At 39.7% G+C, this 25,345-nt stretch overlaps 1 protein-coding gene across 3 annotated transcripts in view; it reads left to right on the top strand.

The window, feature by feature from the left end:
* Window positions 1–15,114, top strand: part of CGNL1 (cingulin like 1) — a 111,650-nt gene extending 96,536 nt beyond the window's left edge. For 2 of the 3 annotated variants that reach the window (XM_084642349.1, XM_084642348.1), the window contains exons 15-19: window positions 4,883–4,966; window positions 9,142–9,266; window positions 9,862–9,970; window positions 11,124–11,287; window positions 12,722–15,114. In XM_084642349.1, the coding sequence (XP_084498475.1) occupies window positions 4,883–4,966; window positions 9,142–9,266; window positions 9,862–9,970; window positions 11,124–11,287; window positions 12,722–12,872 (633 nt within the window). In that variant the 3' untranslated portion in view covers window positions 12,873–15,114. The remainder of the gene's footprint in view (window positions 1–4,882; window positions 4,967–9,141; window positions 9,267–9,861; window positions 9,971–11,123; window positions 11,288–12,721) is intronic. The other variant, XM_084642350.1, reaches the window with a different exon arrangement.
* The last annotated feature ends 10,231 nt before the right edge of the window (window positions 15,115–25,345 follow it).

Here is a 25,345-nt window from a genome sequence, read left to right as displayed (position 1 = left end):
GGTAATGGAGGACCTGAAGGGAGGGAAGTAATTGTTGGGAAGGAGCCTGGAAGTGAACCTGGAGGGTTGTTAGGTGTGGATGGGAGAAGTATGGAACAGTTTTTTTATGGGGGAGCGGGTCATTAGGGAATTGAGGAACCTCCCACGTGCACACCCTGGAATACCCCTAGCCTCTCCTATTTAGGCAGGCACTTCTGCCCCTGTCCCTGTGTATCCTTGCACCCCCCACTCAGTCTCCCTCTCCCTTCTGTCCCCTTGTGGCCCTGCATCCTCACTCCCATTCAATTCCTGGCTCAGTGCTGTCCCCCCCCACTAGCTCCTGAGTTCCTGCCCCACTCTCTCTCCCCCCCACCCACAAGCCCTTCTGATCCCCAGTCTATGTGACTGCCGCAGCAACCCCATGTGCCCTGCTTTGTCCATCCCCCCCATATCGTCTGTCTCCACACCTGCCTCTGTCCACAATTACCCTGATGATAGGCTTACAGCGTTACGTTTGTGACAGTCTGTATGTTGTATCCTGTTCCCCCTTCCTTCATCTGCCTTTTATCTTCTAGGTTGTAAACTCTTCCAAGTAGGGACTGTCTTTTAGTATGTGTTTCTATAGAACCTGGTGCAGTGGTGGCTGCCTCTAGTTGAGAGTTTTTGGGAGCACCACAATACAACTAATAAGTGTGTGTGGAAATGGTTTCTTTAGTGATATGGACTTAATATCAGCCCTCCATAAAAATTTGATTTGGAGTAACTTCAGATTGTTGAAGAGGTTTATTTTTCCTGAACTGGATCAACCATACACCATCAATTTCTACTATGAATCCTGAATATGACAAATTGTACCTTCAGAGAAGATCCATTTCCTGTGCAAAATACATGCAGTTACCAGAAATAACTGAAAGGAATACTTGAGCTCAAAGTATTGGATCACTGCAAAGTAGAAATCTTATCTTGGTTAGTCCTCTGCATCGACTCGCACTACCAGTATCAGTTTCTCAAAGGATCAAAAGCTAAAATGTTTGTTCATTAATTGAAAAGCAAATGATAGGCCTGAATCCAAACTCCTCTTCCAAAGAGCTCCAAACCTTGGGGAACTTTGCATTCAGACATTACTTTCATGGCTGGGCCTAACTAAAACCTGATCTGAACAGCTTTGAGTATTGGGGAACATAGGATCAGGATACAAATGTTATGGATCTGGCCCATCTTGCATTTTTATCTGTGATAAAGTGCTACTAATTATGTTAAAAGTAAAGACTTTACCAAACACAAGAGGGAGGAGGGAGCAGTCCTGCTGCCTTTTGAAGTCAAGGGGAGGAGGATTGGGCCCAAAGATTTTAGTATACAGCATTTTTGTCAGCAAAGAAAGGAAATTATTTGGGCTACTTTGTTTTTGCTAACATAATGGAAACACGTTTGACATGGCTTCACCAATCTTTGTGCGCGCACACAAAAAATACAAACATGAATCTATTGATATCAGAGTTGTTTCCAGTAACCGTGAGAGTGAGCCCAGTTTCCATGGCAATGGCAGAGTAAATCTGGGAGGATAAAGTTGCATTGGCTGCGTCCTTCACTTCCTTTTGGTAGAATAGTCCCAATGGATTGCTGTGCATCTGCTCCTTAGTTGGCATCAGGTGTGCAAAGCTAGTAAGTGAAAATGTAGAAATGGAAGTTTCTTTTCAATGATGGATGACCATTTTTATTAGCTTTCTTAGCTGTCTTTGTTTGTTGTTGAGTCAGCTGCTTGAGAACTGTACATGTACAGTAGGTTAATATACATTTTTTTCATTTTTCCTTGCTCAAGAAATGTAGGCTTTGTACCCAGTGGGAGATGGTAAACAATGGTGATAGCATCTAAAAGGTTATTAGAAATCAAATTACTTTTCACTAAACTCAAACTCCGCAGCTGCTTCTAATCCTAAAGCTGGCACTAATTGCTGTTATGTCTAATACAGCTTTGTAGAATCTGATACTATTACTTCTTACAATGCTTTCTTTTTAGCTTTCTCTAAATTCAGCTGTGATAACTGTTGCCGTTAGCTGCACAGTTAGTTTATTCTTTTAATGTAATTAGAATATATTATATATGTTTAAAAAGGTAGAATCTGAGCACAAAGCACTGCATGCTACAAACCTACAGTAAATTTTAACTGCTGTGTTGTCTTTCAGAGCACAATTTTCGGGGTATTGTTTTTCCTTTGCATTTAGTGTTGTGTATTTGTTAATGATAAGTACAGGGAGACAACTGGGAGCTGGTCTACAACAGGATTTGCACCCTGTTGTTCCTCTTTTTATGGTCATTTGTGTGTAATTCCTGCTTGGGGTCCACTCTAATCAGACTGTATTCTTCTCTCCCTTTCTTTTTTGTGACACTACTTTTACTATGAAACTTCAAGCAGTTGCAGAAATTATCTTGGCGATATAGAATCATAGAATATCAGGGTTGGAAGGGACCTCAGGAGGTCATCTAGTCCAACCCCCTGCTCAAAGCAGGACCAATCCCCAATTTTTGCCCCAGATCCCTAAATGGCCCCCTCAAGGATTGAACTCACAACCCTGGGTTTAGCAGGCCAATGCTCAAACCACTGAGCTATCCCTCCCCCCTTAATAATCATCCTTTAAATACTTCCCCAATTTAAGACCTGGTGATGGTTGTGCACAGTTGTCATGGCCTCTGAGCACAGTAAGAGCACAATAGTGCTTTAGTGTGTGGAGCTACATTATGGCCCATTAAACAAGTTCTAATATCTAACAAAAACCCTTTCTCTAGTTAACAGTTGTGTTTTTAATTAGTCACTCATTTTACTTCAGATCTTGCTTTATTTTCCTGTGCCTATTTGCATCACTGAAGCAATTATAGCAGAATGAATAATTTCTTCATGACCCTGACAATAGGGCTTTTTCTGATATACTAACAAGTGGATAGATGATCTACTAACAAGATTTTTCGCAGGAGTGGGTGGGTGAGATTCTGTGGACTGCGTTGTGCAGGAGGTCGGACTAGATGATCATAATGGTCCCTTCTGACCTTAGTATCTATGAATCTATGATGTAAACATAGATGCTGAAACTATGGGTGCTGGGGGTGCAATCCTGGCTTGAAGTGGTTTCCATCATATATCGGATTTACAGTTTGGTTCAATGGCTCTCAGCACCCCCGGATTTAAAGATCAGGAATGGTGATACACACAATGATCATGCACATTTGTGTATCAAAACAAACTTTAAGAAAGCTTTGCAACTCACTCTCAGAGCCATCCCTTGGATATGATGAATCAGGGTGACCGCTCCAAGCACCGCGCTTTGAGGGACACTGCTGGCTGGTGTGATTGGCTGGCAATCAGTCTCGGAAGTGATGGATTCGTCACTTCCGTCCCAGGTCCTGCACCCCCCTAGGGACAGCCCTGCTCACTCTGTTTAGTCATCCTTTTGTGGGGGCATTAAAATTACTCCTAATGTTAGGCTGAGGATGTTTTTGAAATCCCTAGTTAACCTAGATACTCCTGTGTCATCTTGAATTTTTTTGGGGGGGCTTATAACTGCCTCCTTAAAGATATCTTCATAAAGCATAAAAAGGTAAAGTACTAAAACAATCTTTCATTAAATCTTAACTGAGCAAATGTTTGTTTACTGTCTTTAAAGAAGGGGAAAAACCACCTCCGAGGTATTATTGCACCTCCAGGCCTATAGGCAACAATTAGTTCCATAAGAACTCCATTTAGCTGTTGCCAGAATGGAGCCATGTGCTAACGTTTTTAGTCCAGTAACTAATATGACCTTAGTGTTCAGGAATGTCTCTGCTGTTGTGAAATGCCACTTGGATAAAACACGTACAACTGCATGCAATTCCATTGCTGTTTGTATTTATATAAAACTTATAGGAACAACTTTTCAACGTGTGATTAGTTAAAGCTATGATTTTTAAGGTGATAATTTGGTGAAAGTGACCCAGGATAAACTGTTCTATGTGCGCTGCTTGTTTAACCGTCACAGTCTCAACATTGTTTATTTCATTTGTATGTAAGATTCCCTGATGGTTACATAAAGGTTTTTGTAAGATAACTCTGTTACAGATTTATTTGAAGTGAAAGTTAGTTAGTATGTTTACTCAGCCTGAGTTAATACATAACTATAGTAGTTTAGAAAACAGAGTCGACGTGGGGAGGAGTATGCGGGGTCACGTGCCCCCTAAATTTGTTGCTTGGCTTGGACTGAGCATGCTCAGTAACATTACTGAAGCCATCTGCCCTCACTCTGCCTTCCCTCCCGCCCATCAGTAGGCATGGGTCGACTCTGGTGGAAAATAGAGTGGTCACTACTGAAAGCTTCACAAAAGTCTTCACAAGTACTGTAATTGGTGCTATCATGGTATTCAATGTATCCCCTAGATGATATTCTTTACACTAGGTACAATCTAGGATATAGCATAAATACTGTAAATACATGAACTACTTGCAAAGGCATTTGTAATGATTTTGATGGCAACCCCAGAAGGAGCAGGGGCAGAAGGGAATTTGGGCATCACTGCCTTGTTGCACTGATATGGTTGTAGCTCAGTAACGGCTCCCATATTGGTTTTCTTCTAAGGGTGAAGTTGTATGGTTCCCAGCAGCTGTTATATTTCTTTGATCTTCACAAGGATTTTCCAGTGGAAACAAGTACTCAGATAAAACAGAGGAATGGTATAGCCCTATATTAATTCTTTATTGATAGGGGTGTTTTATCAGCTGAAGTATGGAAGGTGTCAGTCTTTTTTGTCCAGAGTTATAGTTGTAACAGCTATTCAATATGCCACTTATGGAAAGGGGAATTTCATACTTCTGAATAAATAAATAATATAGATGCTGAATCACTGAACTGAAGTTTCTAGCTTTTCTTTTTATAATAGATTGAACAAATGAGGAACGAACTACTTCAAGAAAGAGCTACAAGACAAGATTTGGAGTGTGACAAGATTTCATTGGAAAGACAGGTAATGGTTGCAGCCATACCACCTCAATGTGTGATCCCTACAAATCTCACAAGCTGAGCACGGTCATGGTACATTCGTGCCTTGATTGAAAGCATTCAAGTGGCATCTGAGGGCTGTGGGCAGTAGTCCTGGTGATTCACTAGTTTATGTGATCTCAGCTTAGTGAGCTTGATGTACCTACCATCTCTAGAAGAGATAAGACGAAAGTGAGTTACAGACCACTTGTCAATAAAGATCCCAAGGCAAGTTTCATAAGAGTAAAGATATTGTTCCCATTATTCTGGCTGAATTTCAACTCTGTAATTATGTTCTTCATCACTGATTTCCCCTGCAATTTCAATTAAATACATTTGTCACTTTTATTTCCTAACCCACTGTACTGTACAGTGCTCTGTAGTTTTATCAGCTCCTATTTTCATCTCGGAGATGGCAGTATTTCAGTGATGGGGAAGGAATCCCTATACCATATACAGTCTGTCTATATGTTTTGGGATGAAAGACATTATAAATAATAAATATAACAATTGTTTTTGTACAATTATTAGTTTCAGAAAAATGAACTACCAATTATATTGATTGGTTTTAAGACTAATGTAGGGAAAACGCAGTAAAATGTCAAAAATACTGTCAACTAGCCTAGATCTAAAAAGTTCATCATATTTTGAGGGAGAAATCTTCCAAACTCTAAATACAATTTTAGAGTTCTGCATACCATTACCAAAATAATAATTTTAAGCAGTCACAGTTTTGCTCTGATATTTGCTTCTGCAGAAATAATAACAACAATACTCCAGAAAAATAGCATTCTTGTGAAATAAAAAGAACCGTTACCTTCTGTTGCCTAAATTTTTATCTTATACAATGGGAAGTATTTTAAAATTATTTAATAATGTCTGTGAAACAGTTATCATGCTCTCCCTTGCAGACAGATAATCTTCCATTTTTATTGTGCCTTTCATCCTGGTGGATTACAAAGCAATTTACAGACAGACATATGCTAGGAACTGCTGACACACAGCCCGCACTGTGGTCGAACATGTCAAGTATTATTTAACAGGACCACTTGATAGTTTAGGATAAAAGGAGATGAACAATACTTTATCCACTTGCAATAAAAGAGGTATTTAGATAGGTAGAATGTAACTACCAGAATTAGATCGGGGCAGGATTCCAAAGTTCATGCCCATAGTCTTACAAAAAGTGCGATGGAACGGTTTCACCCCATTTTAGAGCCTGATCCTGCAATGCTGACTCATCTGAGTCAGCCATGACAACGTAATGCTAGACATCACCTCAGTAATGAGTTTAAAGGAAAGAGTGCCGCCTACTGATAAATCAGGAGTTGGGTTTTCCCCACAGATCCTCCAGTTACAGGCTGATTTATCCCACTATAGCCCAGTAAATTATAACTTAAGAGAGTTGAGAAGTTCACAGCTTGAGGTAACATAACTCAAAACTTTTTTTTCAATATTATCCTACTCTTCATATAAGCTTCTCACTGCTACTTGATTTTTAACTTTCTTTTGTAATGATTGAGGGGCTCTTTAAGAGAACTCTGACATAAGTTTATTAAGTTGAAACTTTAAAAATGTTACGCATGTGTCTTAAATGAACACTGTCTGTACATTTTCATGCAAACAATGTACTAGAGTATAACTTCAGTCTCTTGCTGATTGGTATATTTTGAAACTCATAAAACCATACTCAGTGTCATAGCTTCTACTTGTTATATGCAGTGTTGCTGTAGCTGTGTCAGTCCCAGGATATTAGAGAGTCAAGATGGGTGAGGTAATATCCTTTGTTGGACCAACTTCTGTTGCTGAGAGAGACAAGCTTTCAAAAGCTTAAAAGATATTACCTCACCCACTGTGTTTCTCTGATAGCTTCTAATTGTACATTTATTTTATACTGCTGATGGTAGAGAGTCTGTTTTTTAAGAGATCAGAGATTTCCCTATGGCATCACATGGCGAGTAATGGATTGTTAAAGTGAGAGAAGATACATAAATCTATGGAGAGTTTCTAGTGACCACATGATAACTTAGAATGAAACTTGAGTGACTTATCTCTCACGACTGATTATATACTTTTTTAAATGTGTGGGTCCTAGGAGGGAAAAGGAAACCTCATTGAAAACCTAGATGAACTTCTTTTGATTAAAAAGCCTTCTGTTTTCCTTGAAGTTAGTTAATATGTATGAGTCCGCTTATGGATTGTTCGGAATATAATGATCTGGTATATGAATATAATACAGTGATTTGTCTTTTAGTTTACTGTGCAGTATTTTTCATCATGCATATTATAGTTGAGATGAAAAAATAACAATAGACTGTAGATTGTACCACAAATATGATAAATCACAGCATCATAGAAATGTAGGGCTGGAAGGGATCTCAAGAAGTTATCAAGTCTAGCACCTTGTGCTGAAGGAGGATTAAGGAAACCCAGATGCTCCCTGACAGGTTTGTCCATCCGGTTATTAAAAACCTCCAATGATGGGGGTTCCACAACCTCCCTTGGAAGCCTATTCCAGAGTTTAACAACCCTTATAGTTAGAAAGTTTTTTCCAAATATCTAACATAAATCTCCCTTGCTGCAGATGTCTTGTCCTACCTTTAGTGGACATGGAGAACAATTAATCAATGTCCTCTTTATAACAGCCATTAATATATTTGAAAACTGTTATCAGGTCCCCACTCAGTCTTGTTTTCTCAGGAAAAACAGGCCTAGTTTTTTAACCTTTCCTCATAGATCAGCTTTTCTAAACCTTTTATTGTTTTTGTTGCTTTCCCCTGAGCTCTCTCCAATTTGTCCACATCTTTCTTAAAGCATGGCTCCCGGAATTGGACAGAGTGCTCCAGCTGAGGCCTCACCAGTGCCAGGTATTGTGGGACAGTTACCACACTCCTGTTAGTACATCTAAGAGACAAGGTGGGTGAGGGAATACCTTTTATTGGACCAACTTCTGCTGGTGAAGGAGACAAGCTTTCAAGCTCTGTGTAAACGTGAAAGCTTGTCTCTTTCACCTGCACAAGTTGATCCAATAAAAGGTATTACCTCACCCACTCGAATATCCTGGAACGAATACAGCTACAACAACATTGCACCCAAGAATGACATTAGCCAACTGCATCACATTGTTTACTCCTGTTCAACTTGTCATCCACTATAACCTGCAGATCCTTTTCAACAGTACTACCACCTGGCCAGTTGTTCCCCATTTTGTAGGTGTACATTTGATTTTTCCTTCCCAAGTGAACTACTTTGCATTTGTCTTTTATTGAATTTCATCTTATTGATTTCTGACAAGTTATCTTGCTTGTTTTTCTTTTCTGCTCAAAACATCAAATTTGATTAGTTTACATTAGGTTCTGCCTGGAATATTTAATTTAAAAAGTAGTTTTCGATTTTAGGAAAAAATCACCCAAGCCAGGAACCTTCTTTGTTTTGTGCACCCATAACTTAACTTAAACTCCATGTGGGTTACCTGCTTAACCCAATCCCACAAGGAAAAAGCTACAGTGCCTGAGTGATTTACACCTGCAAAGGAATTACATGGCCAAATCACAGACCTTTTTAAAAGTAAGAATTGAAGTATTAAGAATGGAAACATTGTCAGATCCTTGCCCACAACAGTGGCGCTGGACACAGCTATAATAGTGCTCACACGTATGTGACACCTTTTATTATATATGCAGCAGCCGGCCATAGAGGTGTTCAGAATTTAAGACAAAACAATTTATCATGTAACTTAAAATAATTCCAATGTGATATAGGAAATATTGAGCTATGTACAGAACAGTGAATGGAGGGGGTCACAAGCTAGAAAACTCAGAGCAACTGCCAAACTTTCCAAAGGTTTTGGGGACTTCAAGCTAAGGAATCCAGTTCAGGCCTGTTTCTAATTCTTAATCTTGATTAAATTCTCCAAAGAGTAACTTTGAAACACAAAGATGGGCTAGCTAGGGGTTACAAGCCTCCCCACAAAGATTTCACTGGATGACTTTTTTTGGACAAATGTAATACTCTTTTTGCTTACTCACTGGATGTAAAAGCACCTTAGCCCCTGTGTTTCTCTGCATGGACTTGTTTTGTATTGAGCAATGCTTATGTTCGTTAATATGCCGATGCTGATTTTATTTTTTTTAATAGTAATAATCTATGTTCTAATTCTAGAACAAAGATTTGAAGAGCCGAATCCTTCACCTTGAAGGTTCTTATAGGTCCAGTAAAGAAGGTCTTGTTGCTCAAATGGAAGCAAGGATCACTGAGCTAGAGGGACGGCTAGAAAATGAAGAGAGGTAAAATAAACTAAATCCAGAGGCTGGAAAGTATGTGTGTACATAGACGGGTGGCATTGTGCTAATTTAGTGTGACTTGGAAGCTTGTGTGGTCTCCAGGCCTATGACTGCAAAAAAATTTCACAAGCACTGAATTTGCATGACATTTTATTTAAAAGCAAGCATTTAACATGTTCTTTTTAATTGCTACATCAATACAAAATCAATATGGGAATTGCTATATAACCCCTAACACTGGGTTGCCATCCTAGTAGCGTTAGACATATCTCTTATTTTATCAATAGCTGCCATCAGTTATAGTCACAGAAATGCCAGCTATAATTAAACATTTCCGTTTGCAGATGCATTTCAGCATTTATTTTTGGTGAGAAGTGCTTCTTACCTTCTGAATTTTCTCAGTACGGCATTGAGAAAATAAGTATATTTTTCCTTAAGTATTCATGCTTTGAATAAAATGTCAATATGTTTCATAGAATCAGTACATCAAAGCAGATGCCATTAGTATTTATTTTTCACTTACAATATCACGAGGGCGTAGGCTCAGAAGACTTTGGAATGATTCCAGCTGCCATTTCTACATGTCTGTGTTTTTTAGGGATCGGGCTAATCTCCAGCTAAGCAATCGCAGACTTGAACGGAAAGTGAAGGAACTAATGTTGGAAGTAGATGATGAACATCTCTCACTGACTGACCAAAAGGACCAGGTAGACAGAAAGATTTATACATAAACAGTCTGTTATTTCTGTAAATATAAATTACCGTGCATTGTATAGACAAGGATATTTAATGTTTAGAATACAGATAAATGTTTGATTATTATTTTTGTGAACTGATTTTACAAGATTATTTTATTCCCAATGCCATTGTGTTCCTCAGCCTACTAGCAATAAGTGGGGAAATGTGACGTTTTAGGCTTCTCCTAAGACATCGGTAAAACGAAGGCATTTCATGTACAGATTACTAGCAGTGCTGTAGTCTTTGTTTATTTTTGAAATTTCATTGAACACTAGAAAGTGTCATCAACCAGAAGCAAATGCATGCATTAGAAAGCAATATATGTTGTCCCCTACAAAAAAAAAAATCCTCTCGAAAGAAAGAAGCTTTTTAGATTTTTTTAAAATAAGCATATTCTGCAATTTGTAGTAGCAATGTGCATTACTGTTTCATGTGACTTTTCCTGATTCCCTGCTTACAGCATTGTTTCTTTTAGTAAAATGGGTCAAATAGTCTTTATTCCGCCTAGTGAACAAGCAGATTACACTTTCAAAATGTTTGCTGTGGCAACAGTCATTCAGTCTTTACTTTTAAAGTAATTTTTATGTATCCAAATATATATAACAAAATATAAAGTCTGTTAGTTTAAGCTACACTATGTATGCAGTGTAGTTGTACCCATGTCACTCCTAGGATATTAGAGGGGCAAGGTGGGTGAGGTAATATCTTTTATTGGACTAAGTTTGAAAGTTTGTGTGTCTCACCAACAGAAGTTGGTTCAATAAAAGATATTACCTCGCCCACCTTATCTAGCTTAAACTATGACACGCCAGTAACTCCAGGCTCAGGGTTTTTTTCTTTATTGAACACTGGATTCTACCACTGCATTGGTCTATACTATTATACATCCTCACAGTAGCTAGGAGGTATCTGTTTTGTTCTTTTCAATTTCAAAAACTATGTTTACCATTACTTGATTGGTTTCAAAGACTAATGCTGACTTTCAGCTGCTGCCCAGGTATGGTTCTGCAATATCATGACATTGGCAAAGCTGAGACTTCATTTCCCAGTTCATAGATTCTGGGAGAACAGAATTCCTTTATCAAAATATTCCTCTAATCAGCTGCTGTTTAAATATTTCAGTTGAGTTTGCGTTTGAAAGCAATGAAACGTCAGGTTGAAGAAGCTGAAGAAGAAATAGACAGACTGGAAAGTGCCAAAAAGAAACTTCAGAGGGAGTTAGAAGAGCAAATGGACATGAATGATCAGTTGCAAGGACAACTTAATGCTATAAAGAAGGAATTAAGGTGGGATTTCGTATAAAAGCAGATACCTAGAACCGACCCACACACCACCAAATGTACACTTCAGTGCAGTTCTCACAGAATACTTATGAATGTCTTATAGGAGCATTGAGAATTAGTGCAAAAATTAAAGGCCTTTGTACATTACCCTTGTAAGTCATCATTTCCCCAACTTTCTTTCATGCTTAACTTGGCTCACATAATCTTAGCCTGCGAACAATGCTTTTCTTTGTCAAATTTCATTTTAAATTATACTCTAGGAGCGTAAAACCAGGGACTCTGTAGTTCCAGATGGTTGTCTATGCATGCGTTGCTCAAAACCAATTCTGTACTTATAAAACAACTGGAAAATGCTAATCTGTTACTGCTCCAGCCCATCAGACTGGGACTGCCCTCTGACAGTTTAGGATGTTTGCTGCCTCAGATGCAGAGCTGGCAGCAACGCTCCTGCAATACCTCCTCTGCAAATTCCCTCCCTCCCGGCCCTGGTAGGTGCTCCAGTTGTCAGCCCAGTTTACCAGGCTCTCTGAGCAGAGCTGGTGAGGCAGGGGAACAAGGGCCCATTGTCAGAGAACAGAATAACTGTATTTCATTGCAGAGATAAACTTACTTATGATAATTGAAGGGAATAGGTCTTCTGTGTTTAATTGTAAAAGTGTTTTTTTATCAGAGCCATTGCTGGAGGGGCCTGGGTGCAAAGTTTGGAGTTTCTTCTGGCTGTTGTACGTTAACTAAAAGGCCCTGAAAAAACATTCTAATCTTGGGGGAGATTTAGGAAAAGATCAAATTTAGATGTTTCCTCTGCTAAAGTTAATAAAAAGATAGTTACTATGTAGGGGAGAGTGTGTGTGTGTATATATATATACACACACACACATAGCATGTGGGTATATGTATGTGTATAGGATGTGTTATGGTGTATTATAAAGTTTTTATCAACATGAGTTGGGGGTGGGTGAAATTTTCGGGAATGTTGTTCAGCCCTCCCCACCTTGTATTCTGTGTAAACTACATATGCTAGAGGAAACATTTCAAAGTGATGGATATTTGAAGCTTTTGAGAGGTTTGGAAATGTCTGAATAAGTGCCAGCTGTGGTAAATTAGTATACAGGTGAGGTGTTCAAATATGCATGATAAATTGTGGAGCTATGTGGTAAATGAATTTATTACATGGGTTTCATTCCACACATGTATGTATGTATGTATGTAAGCTATTATATAGATAGCGGTTTGGGGTATTTAGATGCTTTTGAAATTCCTACCCTAAATAATTTAGGAGAATAAATCCCTGTGACTTACTTAAAGTAACACAGGCACTAATCCCAACCAGAATTAATATAATCAGTGCTACTATGTTAGTTTTGCAGAGTACATGTACATGTTACACATACATCCATATGGTATCGCTGTATAGACATGTATATATTTTTGTTGTAGCAGACGGAAGAAGTCACCAAGTAAAGTGTTTACTGATCTTGATGATGGCGATGATGAAGATGAAGATGATGATTTCAGTACGGATGGAGAGAGCCTTTATGAAGCACCTTCAGGATATAAATCCTCAAAAGACAATGATACAAAAAGCTAAAACTGACTCAAACCTGTGATTCTGTGAAACTAATTTAGGCTGATCTGTTATCAAGGACCTGCAGATTCCAAGAGGCAAAAGACTAAACAGAATTGAGATCTGAAGATCTTTACATCTGTATTGTGCCATTTTCATATTTAGATCTTCTTTGTGTGACAAAGAAAACAGAAAGCGAGATTGCATTATAAAACATCTAGAAATATGGCATGTACCTGTTACCTTTGAGAAAACATTTATAACTGGGATGATGTTTCAAATCAGAAATGTGATTTTGCTAAAATTCTTTTTAAATTAAGTAAACCGAAATGAGAGCCATCTGAAAGTCATTGAACACTACTTTATTTGAGGTTGTTGCTAAAGGTTTTTTTCCTGGAATTTAAGAAACCATAGTGCAGAAGATTATTTAAGAATTGTAAGTAGGAGAAACTGATGTATAGAATGTAAATATTTTAAACTAGAACTTTTTGTTAACTACTCTAGTGCCATTTTGTAAAGCTTCAAAAATTTTATAGATCAGTTTCATATGAAAAGTACTTAAATCTATTTTGAACATTATGCATTTTAACTAAAAAAAGAAACAAATACATTTTAATAATACATGTATTAAGGGAGCAGATTCATTGTTTTCAAGGCAAGAAACACAGTTGAATTTTAAATTCAGTATAAATTTTACTATATGTCATCTACAAATTAGAGATGAGATGCTGGCTTGCATGATTAAACCCCTAAAATCCAAATCCTGTTTATTGACTTCAAAGAGACCATCACTTGTGTATGGTGAGCAAGAGTTGGTCTTAGGGTTATAGGAATCTTTTGTCTACAAAGCCATCTACCATTAGTAGGGAATACTGAGAACAATTTTAGTTATTTCTTGCAACATCTTTTCCCAAAGATAGCTCATTGCTGCCAGGTGCAGAGCACTCTGGGCCTTATCAGCAAAACACTTTAAGCAACTGGTTTACCTGAGGCCCGTGAGCACTCCCATTGCTTTTGGTAAGATTACTCATGCGCTGCAAGTTAAGCATGTTCTTAAGTGCTTTGATTAACTGGTCCCAGAGTGCTCTGTACCTAGCAGGATGAAGCCCAGGTTTGAGGAAAAGTTAATATTTAACATATACCCTGTAATCTGATTTTATATTTCTATCTTTAGTGCCTGTTCATAACATTTTGCAGTCTCCAGGAATATATGCAGTTTATGGCACTTTGGAGATTATCTTGATCAGTCCTGTAAAGAAACTTTGAAAAACATGCATTGGAAATTTGTGGGTTTTATTTGAAACTTTTTACAGTTGATTACTAAACGTATTATCACCTGTATAATTTGTATTATGCCTCCTCCCTGATTTGCTCTTTTGCAAATTTAGCATCTTTGGAAATCTGTTGCCAAATAATTTTGATAATAAGCCATAGCTAAATCCTATCTGATTAGCAACTTCTTTCAAACAATATTTAAGTAAGCACTTCTCTGCTGCATCAACCAAATAACCATTTATTTTGATGTAGTTATAAATTATTAGAACCTGGAGGTGTTAAAATTTTCCTTTGACTCCTGCAGACTTACCTACAGAAGAAGTTAAGCTTGGCAGTTCTGAAAGTGAAGCAGCTGGGTTTTTTTTGTTTTTTTTTAAAAAGTATGTAAACAGCCATCCTGACAAGGAAATATCACATCTCTTCTAATGTGGTTACATAGAAACAAAACAATTAAAGCCCCAATCCTGTCATTTACAATGTGAGGGTACAACAATCCATTCCCTTGTTGTAAATTGCAGGATCAGAGCCCATATCATCATCATCTTATATATGATTTCAATAGCACCTGACATTTATAGGAAATAAGTTACTACTATGATCCAGATTACGTTATCTCTGAAATGTGTATACGCTTTCCAGTTAATTAGTTTTCTGGTTTATATAAGTTAATCCCTTTTCAGTGATCTCCTTTGTACTACTTCAGTAATGTTAAAAAAAAATCTGGAAAATCTGCGCTATGCTGTATTGACAATCATCTGATAACCTCTTGTGATTTATTTTTTGTTTTATTTTATATTTTAACATGGATTTAACTGTAAACAGCTGATAATTTTCAGTTCTGTTTCAGCACTCTTATCTTAATGTTCATAAATTACTATTCTTTCAAGCCACTGAGAAAAGATCAATTAACATTGCAGCTACCTCCAGGTACACTAAACTGTAAAAGAAAAATCCTTTAAAATAAACTGTATCAGCCAAATGCATTCATTTCTACTTTTTATGTTGAATTCTCTTTGATTTGGTGTTTGAACTGCAGAATGCAGAATGCATGTATTTAAAATATGTTAAGGAAAAATTGTCCTGGAAATATTATTGTTATAAGCAAGTTTCTATATTTCCTTCCACTTGGAAAGGTAAATCTAATCCAGAACATTCTGTTTTACAAGAAGATAGAAAATCTTATAAAAAGCTTATAAAAATAATATAGAGGAAAGAACCATATTTGTTGTAAACTCTAATAAAGATATAGATTAAATTAATACTGCCCTTATCCATACAGTTAGGTCTCGTAATAATTGGGCCTACAACTTTATCCTAATTATAGTCTAAATTAAAGGAAGTGAGTGAAAGTTTATTAACTGTCACAATAACCTCTAACAATAGATATGGGTGGGAAAGGGAGTCAGAGTGAATTAGTCCAAACGAAGAGGCCTACTAATATAATTCAAGGCCTGTGTTAAGATCATATCTGGTAAACTAATGAAATGTGGGACCAGAAATCAATGGACCAAAAATGGTGTGTCATAAATTAGGCCTAATTGGTGAACAAAATAACGAGGGGATGAGCAATTCCAACCCTAACCCTAACCTTTTTGGAATCCTAAAAAATAAAAGAAAAAAGATTAGAAGCAGCAGAAGAAGCTGTTTTGCCAACAACCGCTGCAGCAACCTTTGTCATCATGCCTGCCACCCACACCATCTCCTGGGACCCAAGGGTCTGCTGTGACATTGTTGGCCTTCATCATCCGAATTCCAAGACGTGTCCTGACAAGACCAGGCCAAAGAGAGGGACCCAGATGATGTTGCCACCTCCACCAGCTGTGGCTAAATCCTGAATACCATCTGGAATGTGGGATTTTGTTGGCCCTTCCCCTCCTTGCACGCGTCCTTTTTCTTCCCCACCTTATTTGTTCTCTTTTCTTTTGTCTTCTGTTCAGTGAGAGTCTGGCTTACCCGGCCAAGTCTGTATATTTTGCAACACTGCTGTAAGCCTATGACCATAAAAATACAGACAAAGCAATGCCCTAACCAGCCTGACACTGGTACAACAGAGTGGCTGATAAGACCATGTGCTGTGCCTGTTTTTTTCCAGCAGTGAGGTTGCAAGTGAAAGTCAACGCTAGAGATAGAAGCTGCATTTGCTGTCTTTGCTGTTTTCTTCTTTACCCTTCTGCCTGCATTTGCCTTTTCTTCTATGAAATGGGATTGGACTTTAACATAGGGTGACCAGACAGCAAGTGAGAAAAATTGGGACAGGGGATGGAGGGAAATAGGTGCCTATATCAGACAAAGCCCCAAATATCGGGACTGTCCCTATAAAATTGGGACATCTGGACACCCTACTTTAACAGCAGCTTCAGCCCATTTCAACTAACTTATCTTTTCCCCCAAAAGGACAGTTATTACCATTTGTAATACCATCTACAAGACTGTCAGACAAAGGGTTTTTCCTTCTAAAAACTCTCCAGCGAAAGGGAACAAGGGATGATAAAATGAAAGCCATACTTTTCAAATGCTTTAACTATATTTCCTTCTTTTTCTGTATCTTTTTAATAAAAGATTTATTATTTAAAATAGGTTTCAGAGTAACAGCTGTGTTAGTCTGTATTCGCAAAAAGAAAAGGAGTACTTATGGCACCTTAGAGACTAACCAATTTATTTGAGCATAAGCTTTCGTGAGCTACAGCTCACTTCACATCCGATGATTTATTAGATGCTCTAATAAATTGGTTAGTCTCTAAGGTGCCACAAGTCCTCCTTTTCTTTTTGTGTGTGTGGTTTTTGAAGGGGGGTGAGGGAGTGAGAGAACCTGGATTTGTGCAGGAAATGGCCCACCTTGATTACATTGTGAAGAGAGTGGTCACTTTGGATGGGCTATTACCAGCAGGAGAGTGAGTTTGTGGGGGGGAGGGGGCGGAGGGTGAGAAAACCTGGATTTGTGCAGGAAATGGCCCACCTTGATTATCATACACATTGTGAAGAGAGTGGTCACTTTGGATGGGCTATTACCAGCAGGAGAGTGAGTTTGTGGGGGGGGGGGTGTGAGAAAACCTGGATTTGTGCTGGAAATGGCCCAACTTGATGATCACTTTAGATAAGCTATTACCAGCAGGACAGTGGGATGGGAGGAGGTATTGTTTCATGGTCTCTGTGTGTATATAATGTCTTCTGCAGTTTCCACGGTATGCATCCGATGAAGTGAGCTGTAGCTCACGAAAGCTCATGCTCAAATAAATTGGTTAGTCTCTAAGGTGCCACAAGTACTCCTTTTCTTTTTACAAATGGCTGAGAATCAGTAGGCAAATATTTTCCTAGTTTAGCATATGTGCCTTTTTAATGTACAGTCTCCATTAAAAAAATTTTTTTCCTCTAGGTGCTGTATCTTGGTTATTGGGTTGTATCATTTGCTGGTTAACCTGTGTATTTCATTGATTTATCTTCATGCTTTTCAACTCAAATACTTTCCTCCTTTCTTGATTGAGTTAAATAATTTGTTCTGATTTATAGCTGATTTTGTAACACATTTTAGAAGATGTGTGCAACTCTCATTTGTATAGTGCCAGTTGCATGCTTTGCTGAGTGTGCTCAGTTATTCACTAGTTGAGTTTGTATGCATTTTAGGATCAAGCAGCATATTTCAGTAATTAAATGTTGATGTTTTTAGCCTGCTTGAACTTCCTATGTCACTAGTGGAGCTGTGCATTTCAGTTACTTAATTTTTGCTAACTGTACTCATCAAGTAACATAGCAGCATGTCCCTCTCCTTTGCGGACTGAGCAACATCCTTTAGTGATCATCCGGGTTCATAAAGCATTTAGTTTGTTCACATTTCCATAATGTGCAGATTATGTTACATATTTAAGCTATTGCCTGTGCTGTGTTACTCAGGCCCAGTTTTGCAGCCAGAATTTCAGAATCACATTTCACAACTTGCTCTAAGGGATTTGGCTACCAGGGAAAAGAAAACAGTTACAGAATAATTTTTTTAATGAAAGGTTTATAGGAAAATTATTATTTTTCTTAAGACACTGAGACCCCATGAAAGAGGAGAAGAGAGCAAAAGCTAGGGTCGTAGTAGCCAGCAGAACACTTGCTTGCCATTTTGTATATAAACATTTGTATAGACTATCTTTTTTTCATCTTTGAATCTTTGTATCTGTATCATAAGAGTATTATTACTGGGTATTATTACATTCTCCTCCTGTCCAATCCCTCCTCCGTGCACCTTTGACTGGCAAGTTTATCTAGTTTTCACTGTACGGGCAGAGTGGTCTGAGTGATTCTATTGTGCAATAGAAAAGGCCCACTCTCGCGATGGTAATTTTTAGATGCTGCTTCTACAGAACGTGCATGTCAGATATGCACAGTTCTATACTACAGCTCTCTTAATTCTTTTCTTAAACACATCAAAAACAAACAAAGGAAACTGGACTACAAAGGAACGACAGGGTGGTCCAGTCGTTTAGAGCAAAGCACTGGGAGCCAGAAGGATACTGGTTTCTAATCCCAGCTGAGCCACTCACTCACTGTCTGACCTCCTCCTGCTTTTGTCAACATTATTAGAAAACGGAACATAAAACCGGAGCTCCTTGAAAACCAGATACTGTATTTGGGCTGAGGTTTCCTGTGTAAACAACTTCATAAAAAAATAAGTAAAGGAAATGTAAAGTGTGTGATTTTCTGCAAATCAGCCCACTGAGTTTGTGCTACAACTCAGTACTTCACTCTGCAGTGCCTCTGTGATATGTTGCAGTGGTCTCCAAATGGTGGCTGATCTGACACACCACCCTTCTGAGAGGCCAAATCATTGTCGGGCAGTCCATGTAATATCCTATGTACAATGGTTTAAAGACAAAACTGCAGACTTAAGTCTAGATTTCCCTGGGTTAGTGGGAATTTGATGTTTTTTGTTTTCCTGAAGTAAGAAGAAAATGGTTTATTGTGTTAGTCATAACTGCTATAAAAAGAGGAATGAGGGAGAATTAAAAAGACAATAAAACAATGCAAAAATTGTAACACAAGCCAACCAAAGCAGGGAACTTCCTGGATAAGGCCCTGGTGTTGACTTTAAACCCAACTCATTGTGCCTTGTTGTTCTAGAGAATATTTCGTCTAGTATCCAGCTATTTTTAAGATAAAATTAAACTCAGAACCCAGGTCAAAATTTCTGTCTGAACTATGAGTTTATTAAATGTTGTGGGGGAGAGGGGATCACAGTGGGAGATCTGTGCATGGATAAATGTTTTTCAAATTGAGAAGAGCCTCTCACCCTTTCTCGGGCAGTCCCTGAAAGGTAGTGACAGAATTCTTCTCTCCAGTCTGCACTTCCGAGGTCTTACGTGCACTCTGTGGCCTTGAACCTTGGGTTCAGATGAGCTGAGCTTAGTGAGTTCTGAGCACCCCAACTCTAAGGACCGTTTAGTTGCTGGTACAATTTAGAACAGCTTCAGGGTTCTTCTAAGTTATGACAACCAGTACCAGCCCACAAGGGGCCATTTTGCCACCTGGGGATTAGTCAGTGTAGCAATCTTCCAGCATAGATCTTCCCCCACTCCCTCCCCCAACCACATCCATGTCACTGGGGAGGGAGTAGAACTGAGCCAGTCTATAGCTCCTAGGATTTTCCCCAAGGTGGAGAAATAATCAGGAGGCTAGTTTTCTAAAATATTGCAAAGGGGCTGTAGCAGGAAACAGGAACTGGGTCTCTGTTTCATATTCCACACTAGCCATATTCATGAAATTCAGTGAGACAAAGTGTGTGAGGTAATATATTTTATTTGACCAACTCCTGTTGCTGAGAGGGAAAAGCTCCTGAGCTTACACAGAGCTCTTCTTCAGGGCTGGGAAATGTACTCAGACTGTCTGTGTTAGTCTGTATTCACAAAAACAACAAGGAGTCCGGTGGCACCTTAAAGACTAACAGATTTATTTGGGCATAAGCTTTTGTGGGGAAAAAAAAAACCCACTTTTTCAGATGCTAAAGGTGGAACAGATTGTTAAGCATAAGTAGTTAATACATATTTCAAGGGATCATTCAAGGTGAAGTGGCCTGTTAACACCTCTCCAGTCATAGAGGGGAAAGGAAGGGAGGGGGAAAAAATAAGGTAGCTGGGGGGAGGGAGGAGGGTTAGTGGGTTATAGATTGTTGTAATAAACCATATTCAGCCCATGCATTTTAGTGTCTAGCAAAGTTATCAACTTAAGCTCCCAGGCTCCTCTTTTGAAGGTGTTGTCTGTTGTGCATGGGGTGGCTACTGGGTCTGTGACTGGTAGGTGTGGTCACAGGCGCCAGCTTCCTCTGGGCACCGGGGGTGCTCAATCCCCCCACTCTGGAACTGCCCCCACCCCACCCCTTCCCCCAAGACCCCACCCTGCCTCTTCCCACCCCTGCTCTGCCCCATGTCTTCCCCCCCAGTTACGCCCCCTCCTCCAAGCGTGCCCCATCCTTGCTCCTCTCCCTCAGAGCCTCCTGCTGATCACAGCGGGAAGGAGGCGCTGGGAGGTGGGGGGGAGTCGATTGGCGGGGTTGCCGGTGGATGAGAGGCGAGGAGCTGGCTGCAGATGGGTGCTCAGCACCCGCTAATTTTTTTCCCTGTGTGCTCCAGCTCTGGAACATCCATGGAGTTGGTGCCCATGGATGTGGTGATCAGTGGATTGTGTCTGTAGGGTTCCTTTGTTGAAGCTGATTGTGGTGTCCAGGAAGTTGATGTTAGTGTGGGAGTACTCTAGACAGAATTGTATTGATGGGTGGTGGTTGATCACTATCTGGTGGTTGGATTTTAAGGACTGTATAGCCGTCCTCTTGGTGGTAGAGAGATTGTGGTGGATGTGATGTTGTTAAGGATTTCACAGTCCATTTTTTCCTGAAGCAATCAATGTAATAATCATGAGTGGATTTCATCTGCAGTGGGGTGTCAACTCAGATAATTCTGCTATGGGGGAGCTGGTAATTGTGGGTGGTTCCATCATTGTTGTGAAAGAATTTTTTGAGGCGGAGTTGGTGGAAGAATTCTTTTAGTTCTCCACATGTTAGAATGGTATCAGGTTCTGTGGTGGGGGCGGAAGTTCAATCCCTGGAAGAGTATAGATAATTCAGCTCCAGTTAGGGATAATCTTGATGATGTTGGAGTGTCATTTAGTATCCATGTGGTGGGTCCTGGTGCCATGGTTTCTCCCAGAAGTGGTGTTCTGTAAGTTGTGGAGTTGTTGTAGTTGGTTCTGCTTTTTGTTTTTGTGTTGGATGGCTGTGATCAAGTTTTTTTAGTGGTAGTTTTGGGCTTCTTGCATTTCCTGATTCTTCCAGGGTTTGGGAGCATGTGATGATTTCTTGTTTGAGGTGGTCCTTTGTGGAGTATGTGAAGCCCAGTGGTTCCTCAGTTTTTCTGCAGTCCTTCTGCAGAGCTGCTCAGCATATATGGAGTTGTATGTAGTGGTCAAAGGGTTATAGATGGTGAGACCTCTGGGGCTGATTATTTGTTTCTTGAATTTGCTCAGGAAGTAGATGCCAACTTCCTGGACACCACAATCAGCTTCAGCAATGGATTCCTACAGACAACTATATACAAGAAACCCATGGATCACCACACGCTACCTTCACAGATCAAGTAAGCACCCCAAACCCATCAAAAAGTCTGTTATCTACAGTCATGCACTCAGATACCACAGAATATGGTAGAACAAAATCCAGGATATATACCTTAACACACTTAAAACTGTCTTCACCAAACAAGGATACCCCACCAGAGAAGTAGATTGCATCATGGAACATGCCACCAAAATACCCCAAGAGAACCTGCTTCAATCCAGATATAAAACCCCATCCAACTGCACACCCCTATTTGTCAACTGCCACCCCACAATGGAACCCATACTAGGTATAATTAAGCAATTCCAATCTAAACTCGATGGGACAACATCCTAAAAGAAATCTTCCTGAGCTCCCTCATCTGGCCTTCAAACAACCCCACAACCTCTCCAAGCTCATCATCAGATGTAAGCTCCAATCAGCTCTGCGAAAAGAATGGATGCAAAACTGCGGAGATAAAGGAAGAAAGAGGCACGCCTCGGGACCCTATTTCGCCCCCGGGTGTTCACTACTTCCTACCACCTAACACAGATGTAATGAGGTGAAGTGGTGTCCATATAAAATAACTAAGAACTACTGATTATTCATCAAGGAAGGCTTTTAATGATTTTTGACTATAATAACAGCATAAACAAAACAAGAAAAGGAAAACCAAAGACCAGCACTGAATAAGAATTAATACAAAAGGTAGATTATATTGAAGACAAGCCCAAGTACAAGTAATATTGTGGACCATTTGCAAGTTCCTGAACAGTGACTCTACATATGCTGGTCCTGGCAGGTTATAATAAAAGCCCCGAAGACAAGCATAGGTAAAGCTATTATTCACCAGCTCTATATTCCTGGTGTAAAAGGCAACATAAAGCTGATGAACGACAGCGCTACATGCATTTACTAGGACTATGTAAAAGACAAGCAATAACACATGCAAAGCTATTATGCATCAGCCATCTACTATTGATTTTGTACAACAGTATCGATACGACTATGATCCGTTCAGCTCGAGCGACCAGACTTCTTTACTCCATGGACTTACCCTGCATTCGTCCGAAAAATACGTTACCCTTCAGTCGGCCGTTTTCCACACTGGCCAGGTACAGACAGTCGAGAAGTGCACGTCCCTTCGGTTCAGGGGGTGTGGGTCAGGTACGACTGACAACACACACACACTCCCAGGCCTTTGTCTTTTTATCTGGTCTGATGGCCATGTTTTAGAACAGACCAACCAATCAGGGTGGGCCACATTGTTTATGTGGTTGCCCTAATTGTATAATTGATGCATATTTAATTTTTAGGCCTATTTATTTTCTATCATCAATTATATTTTGAATGTGGGCATGTGGGTAATTTTGGATTGATAAGTACATAGAAGTCAGCATAAATCGCTATCTGGTTGCTTCGTTTCCTGACCACAAGTCACAAGCGTAAGCTTTATTTTTGCAAGGCTTGCATTTTGCAGAATACGGAAGTTTGAGGCCTAACATTTGCAATACATCTATTTCGTTCAGGCTTGACAAGACAGTTCACTTTATTCACAGCAAAACCTGTAGAAATATCTACACTACATCAATTATCAAAACCCTTCACTATGCACCTTTCAAGATCCATGGGTCCTTCACATAGTATACCTCATCCACTGCACTAAATGTCCCAATAACAACTATATGGGTGAAACCAGACAATCACTATTCTCTCAAATGAACTCACACAGAACAATGATAAAAGACAAACTCTGTATCACCCATGGGTGAACACTTTTCACAAAGAGATCACTCCATATCTGACCTCTCAGTTCTCATCTTCAAAGGTAACCTGCACAACATCTTCAAAAGACAAGACTGGGAGCTTAAAATGATGATTTTGCTAGACACTAAAAACCATAGACTAAATAGGGACATTGGGATTTATGGATTATTACAACAATCTATACCCCACTAACCATTCCCATACCCCACTAACCATAACCCCCAGCTGCCTTTTCTCCCCCTCCCTTTCTCGCCTATGAATGGAGATGTACTAATGGGCCGCGTCTCTTTGAATGGTTCCTTGAAATACATTAACTAACAACCTGCTCCACCTTGTATTTAGCTGTGACATTCCCAGATCTGAAGAAGAGCTCTATGTAAGCTTGAAAGCTTGTCTCTCTCACCAACAGGAGTTGGTCCAATAAAAGATATTAGCTCACCAACCTTGTCTTTCTAATATCCTGGGACCAACACAGCTACAACTACACTGCATATCTAACTTCAAAGGAAATTCTGAACTTGGAACCAATGCAGCGTAGCCACAGGAAGGAGAATTTCCCCCAGACACTAGCCTTCTTTGTCTGCGCTGACCTGAGTTTTGTCCCTCCAGTCAGTGCTATATTTGTTTCCTGTTCTGCCACTGCTACGTCACTGTTTCCTCCACCTTTAACTGGCCCAGCCAGAATTTCTTGTCCTGTTGGGGACAGTGATTCCTTTCAATCTGTCTCATGAGTGTGAACTGACAGCAGAAGAGTGAAGCTGCTCTGGCAGAAACCAAAGCAATATTAGGAGCCTTTTTCAACCAACAATCTGAGGTGGAGAGAGAATGAGCCCATCTCTGGTCCTGAGAATGATCTCTGAATGGGGATTGGCCTCCTCCCCTCCAGCCTCACTCGTGGCCAAGCTGATTTAGTGTACAGAAAATGTGATCCCTTTCTAAATGTGATCCTGGTGCGAGATGACCAGTGTAGGAAAGGTGCCCTTCCTGTTCCTAACTTCAGAGTCCCAGTAGAGTATATAAACAACGCACCTTTGTAGTTTGCAAAATAGCCGTGGAGCTGGTAGGTCACTGCTCTGACCCCAAGGATGGGCTTTCAAGGAGCTAGTGGAGGAGGAGGAGACTAAATGCTCTTTTATACCAGTTCTGTTTGATTGTTCTGTGGGGACACATGAGCGCTATCCTGGAGACCATCCAACAAACCCGACCCTTTTGTATGACAGCCAAAGAGCTACCAGCTTTGTTTAACTGTGACAGGCTCTTTTGTCAAGTGAGTAAAGACAGCCTGCCTCTCTCGTTCCTCAGGCATGGGATATTCCATTCCAGGGATTCCAGCGCTGAAATCTAGGCTGTTACCATGTGACTATTGACTAATCAACAGCCCTGGTTCACCATTGGGAGAATGGACTACAGTGCAAGTTAGAATCCTTACCTGGGAAGCAGGTATGCTCTGTTATAATCAGAGCCCCAACTCCTTCCTTTAGACAGGAAGATGCTCACTATAAATTTGAAGGGGAAAAAAAAAAAAGGCTTCTGAATCCTGCCTGCTTCTGAGAGGGTTGGTCACACATGCACAAGATTAATTAGGTTTAATTTAAATATATGCATATTTGAGTAAGTAGGCGTTTGAACTACAGCATGTTCATTGAAAACACTGGCTCATAGGGAAATCTAGCCTGTTTCGCAGGGCTACAAAGCTGTGACAACTGGAATGATGAGGAATTCACATATATCTGTATATATTTACACAGCCTCATGAAATTAGTCTAGGGTCTTTGGTGGCAAAGGGCCTGAGCAATTAACAAGCTCTCAAACATGAAGGACCAAAGTTTCTGAAAACTGAAACCTGGGCAAAGCACATGCAGTTACGTACATGATATATGGATGTGGTCAC

The sequence above is a fragment of the Lepidochelys olivacea genome (genome assembly GCF_965140295.1).
Source record: "Lepidochelys olivacea isolate rLepOli2 genome assembly, chromosome: 10".
Classification (NCBI taxonomy): domain Eukaryota; kingdom Metazoa; phylum Chordata; order Testudines; family Cheloniidae; genus Lepidochelys; species Lepidochelys olivacea.
This window is presented reverse-complemented; position numbering and strand designations above follow the sequence as displayed.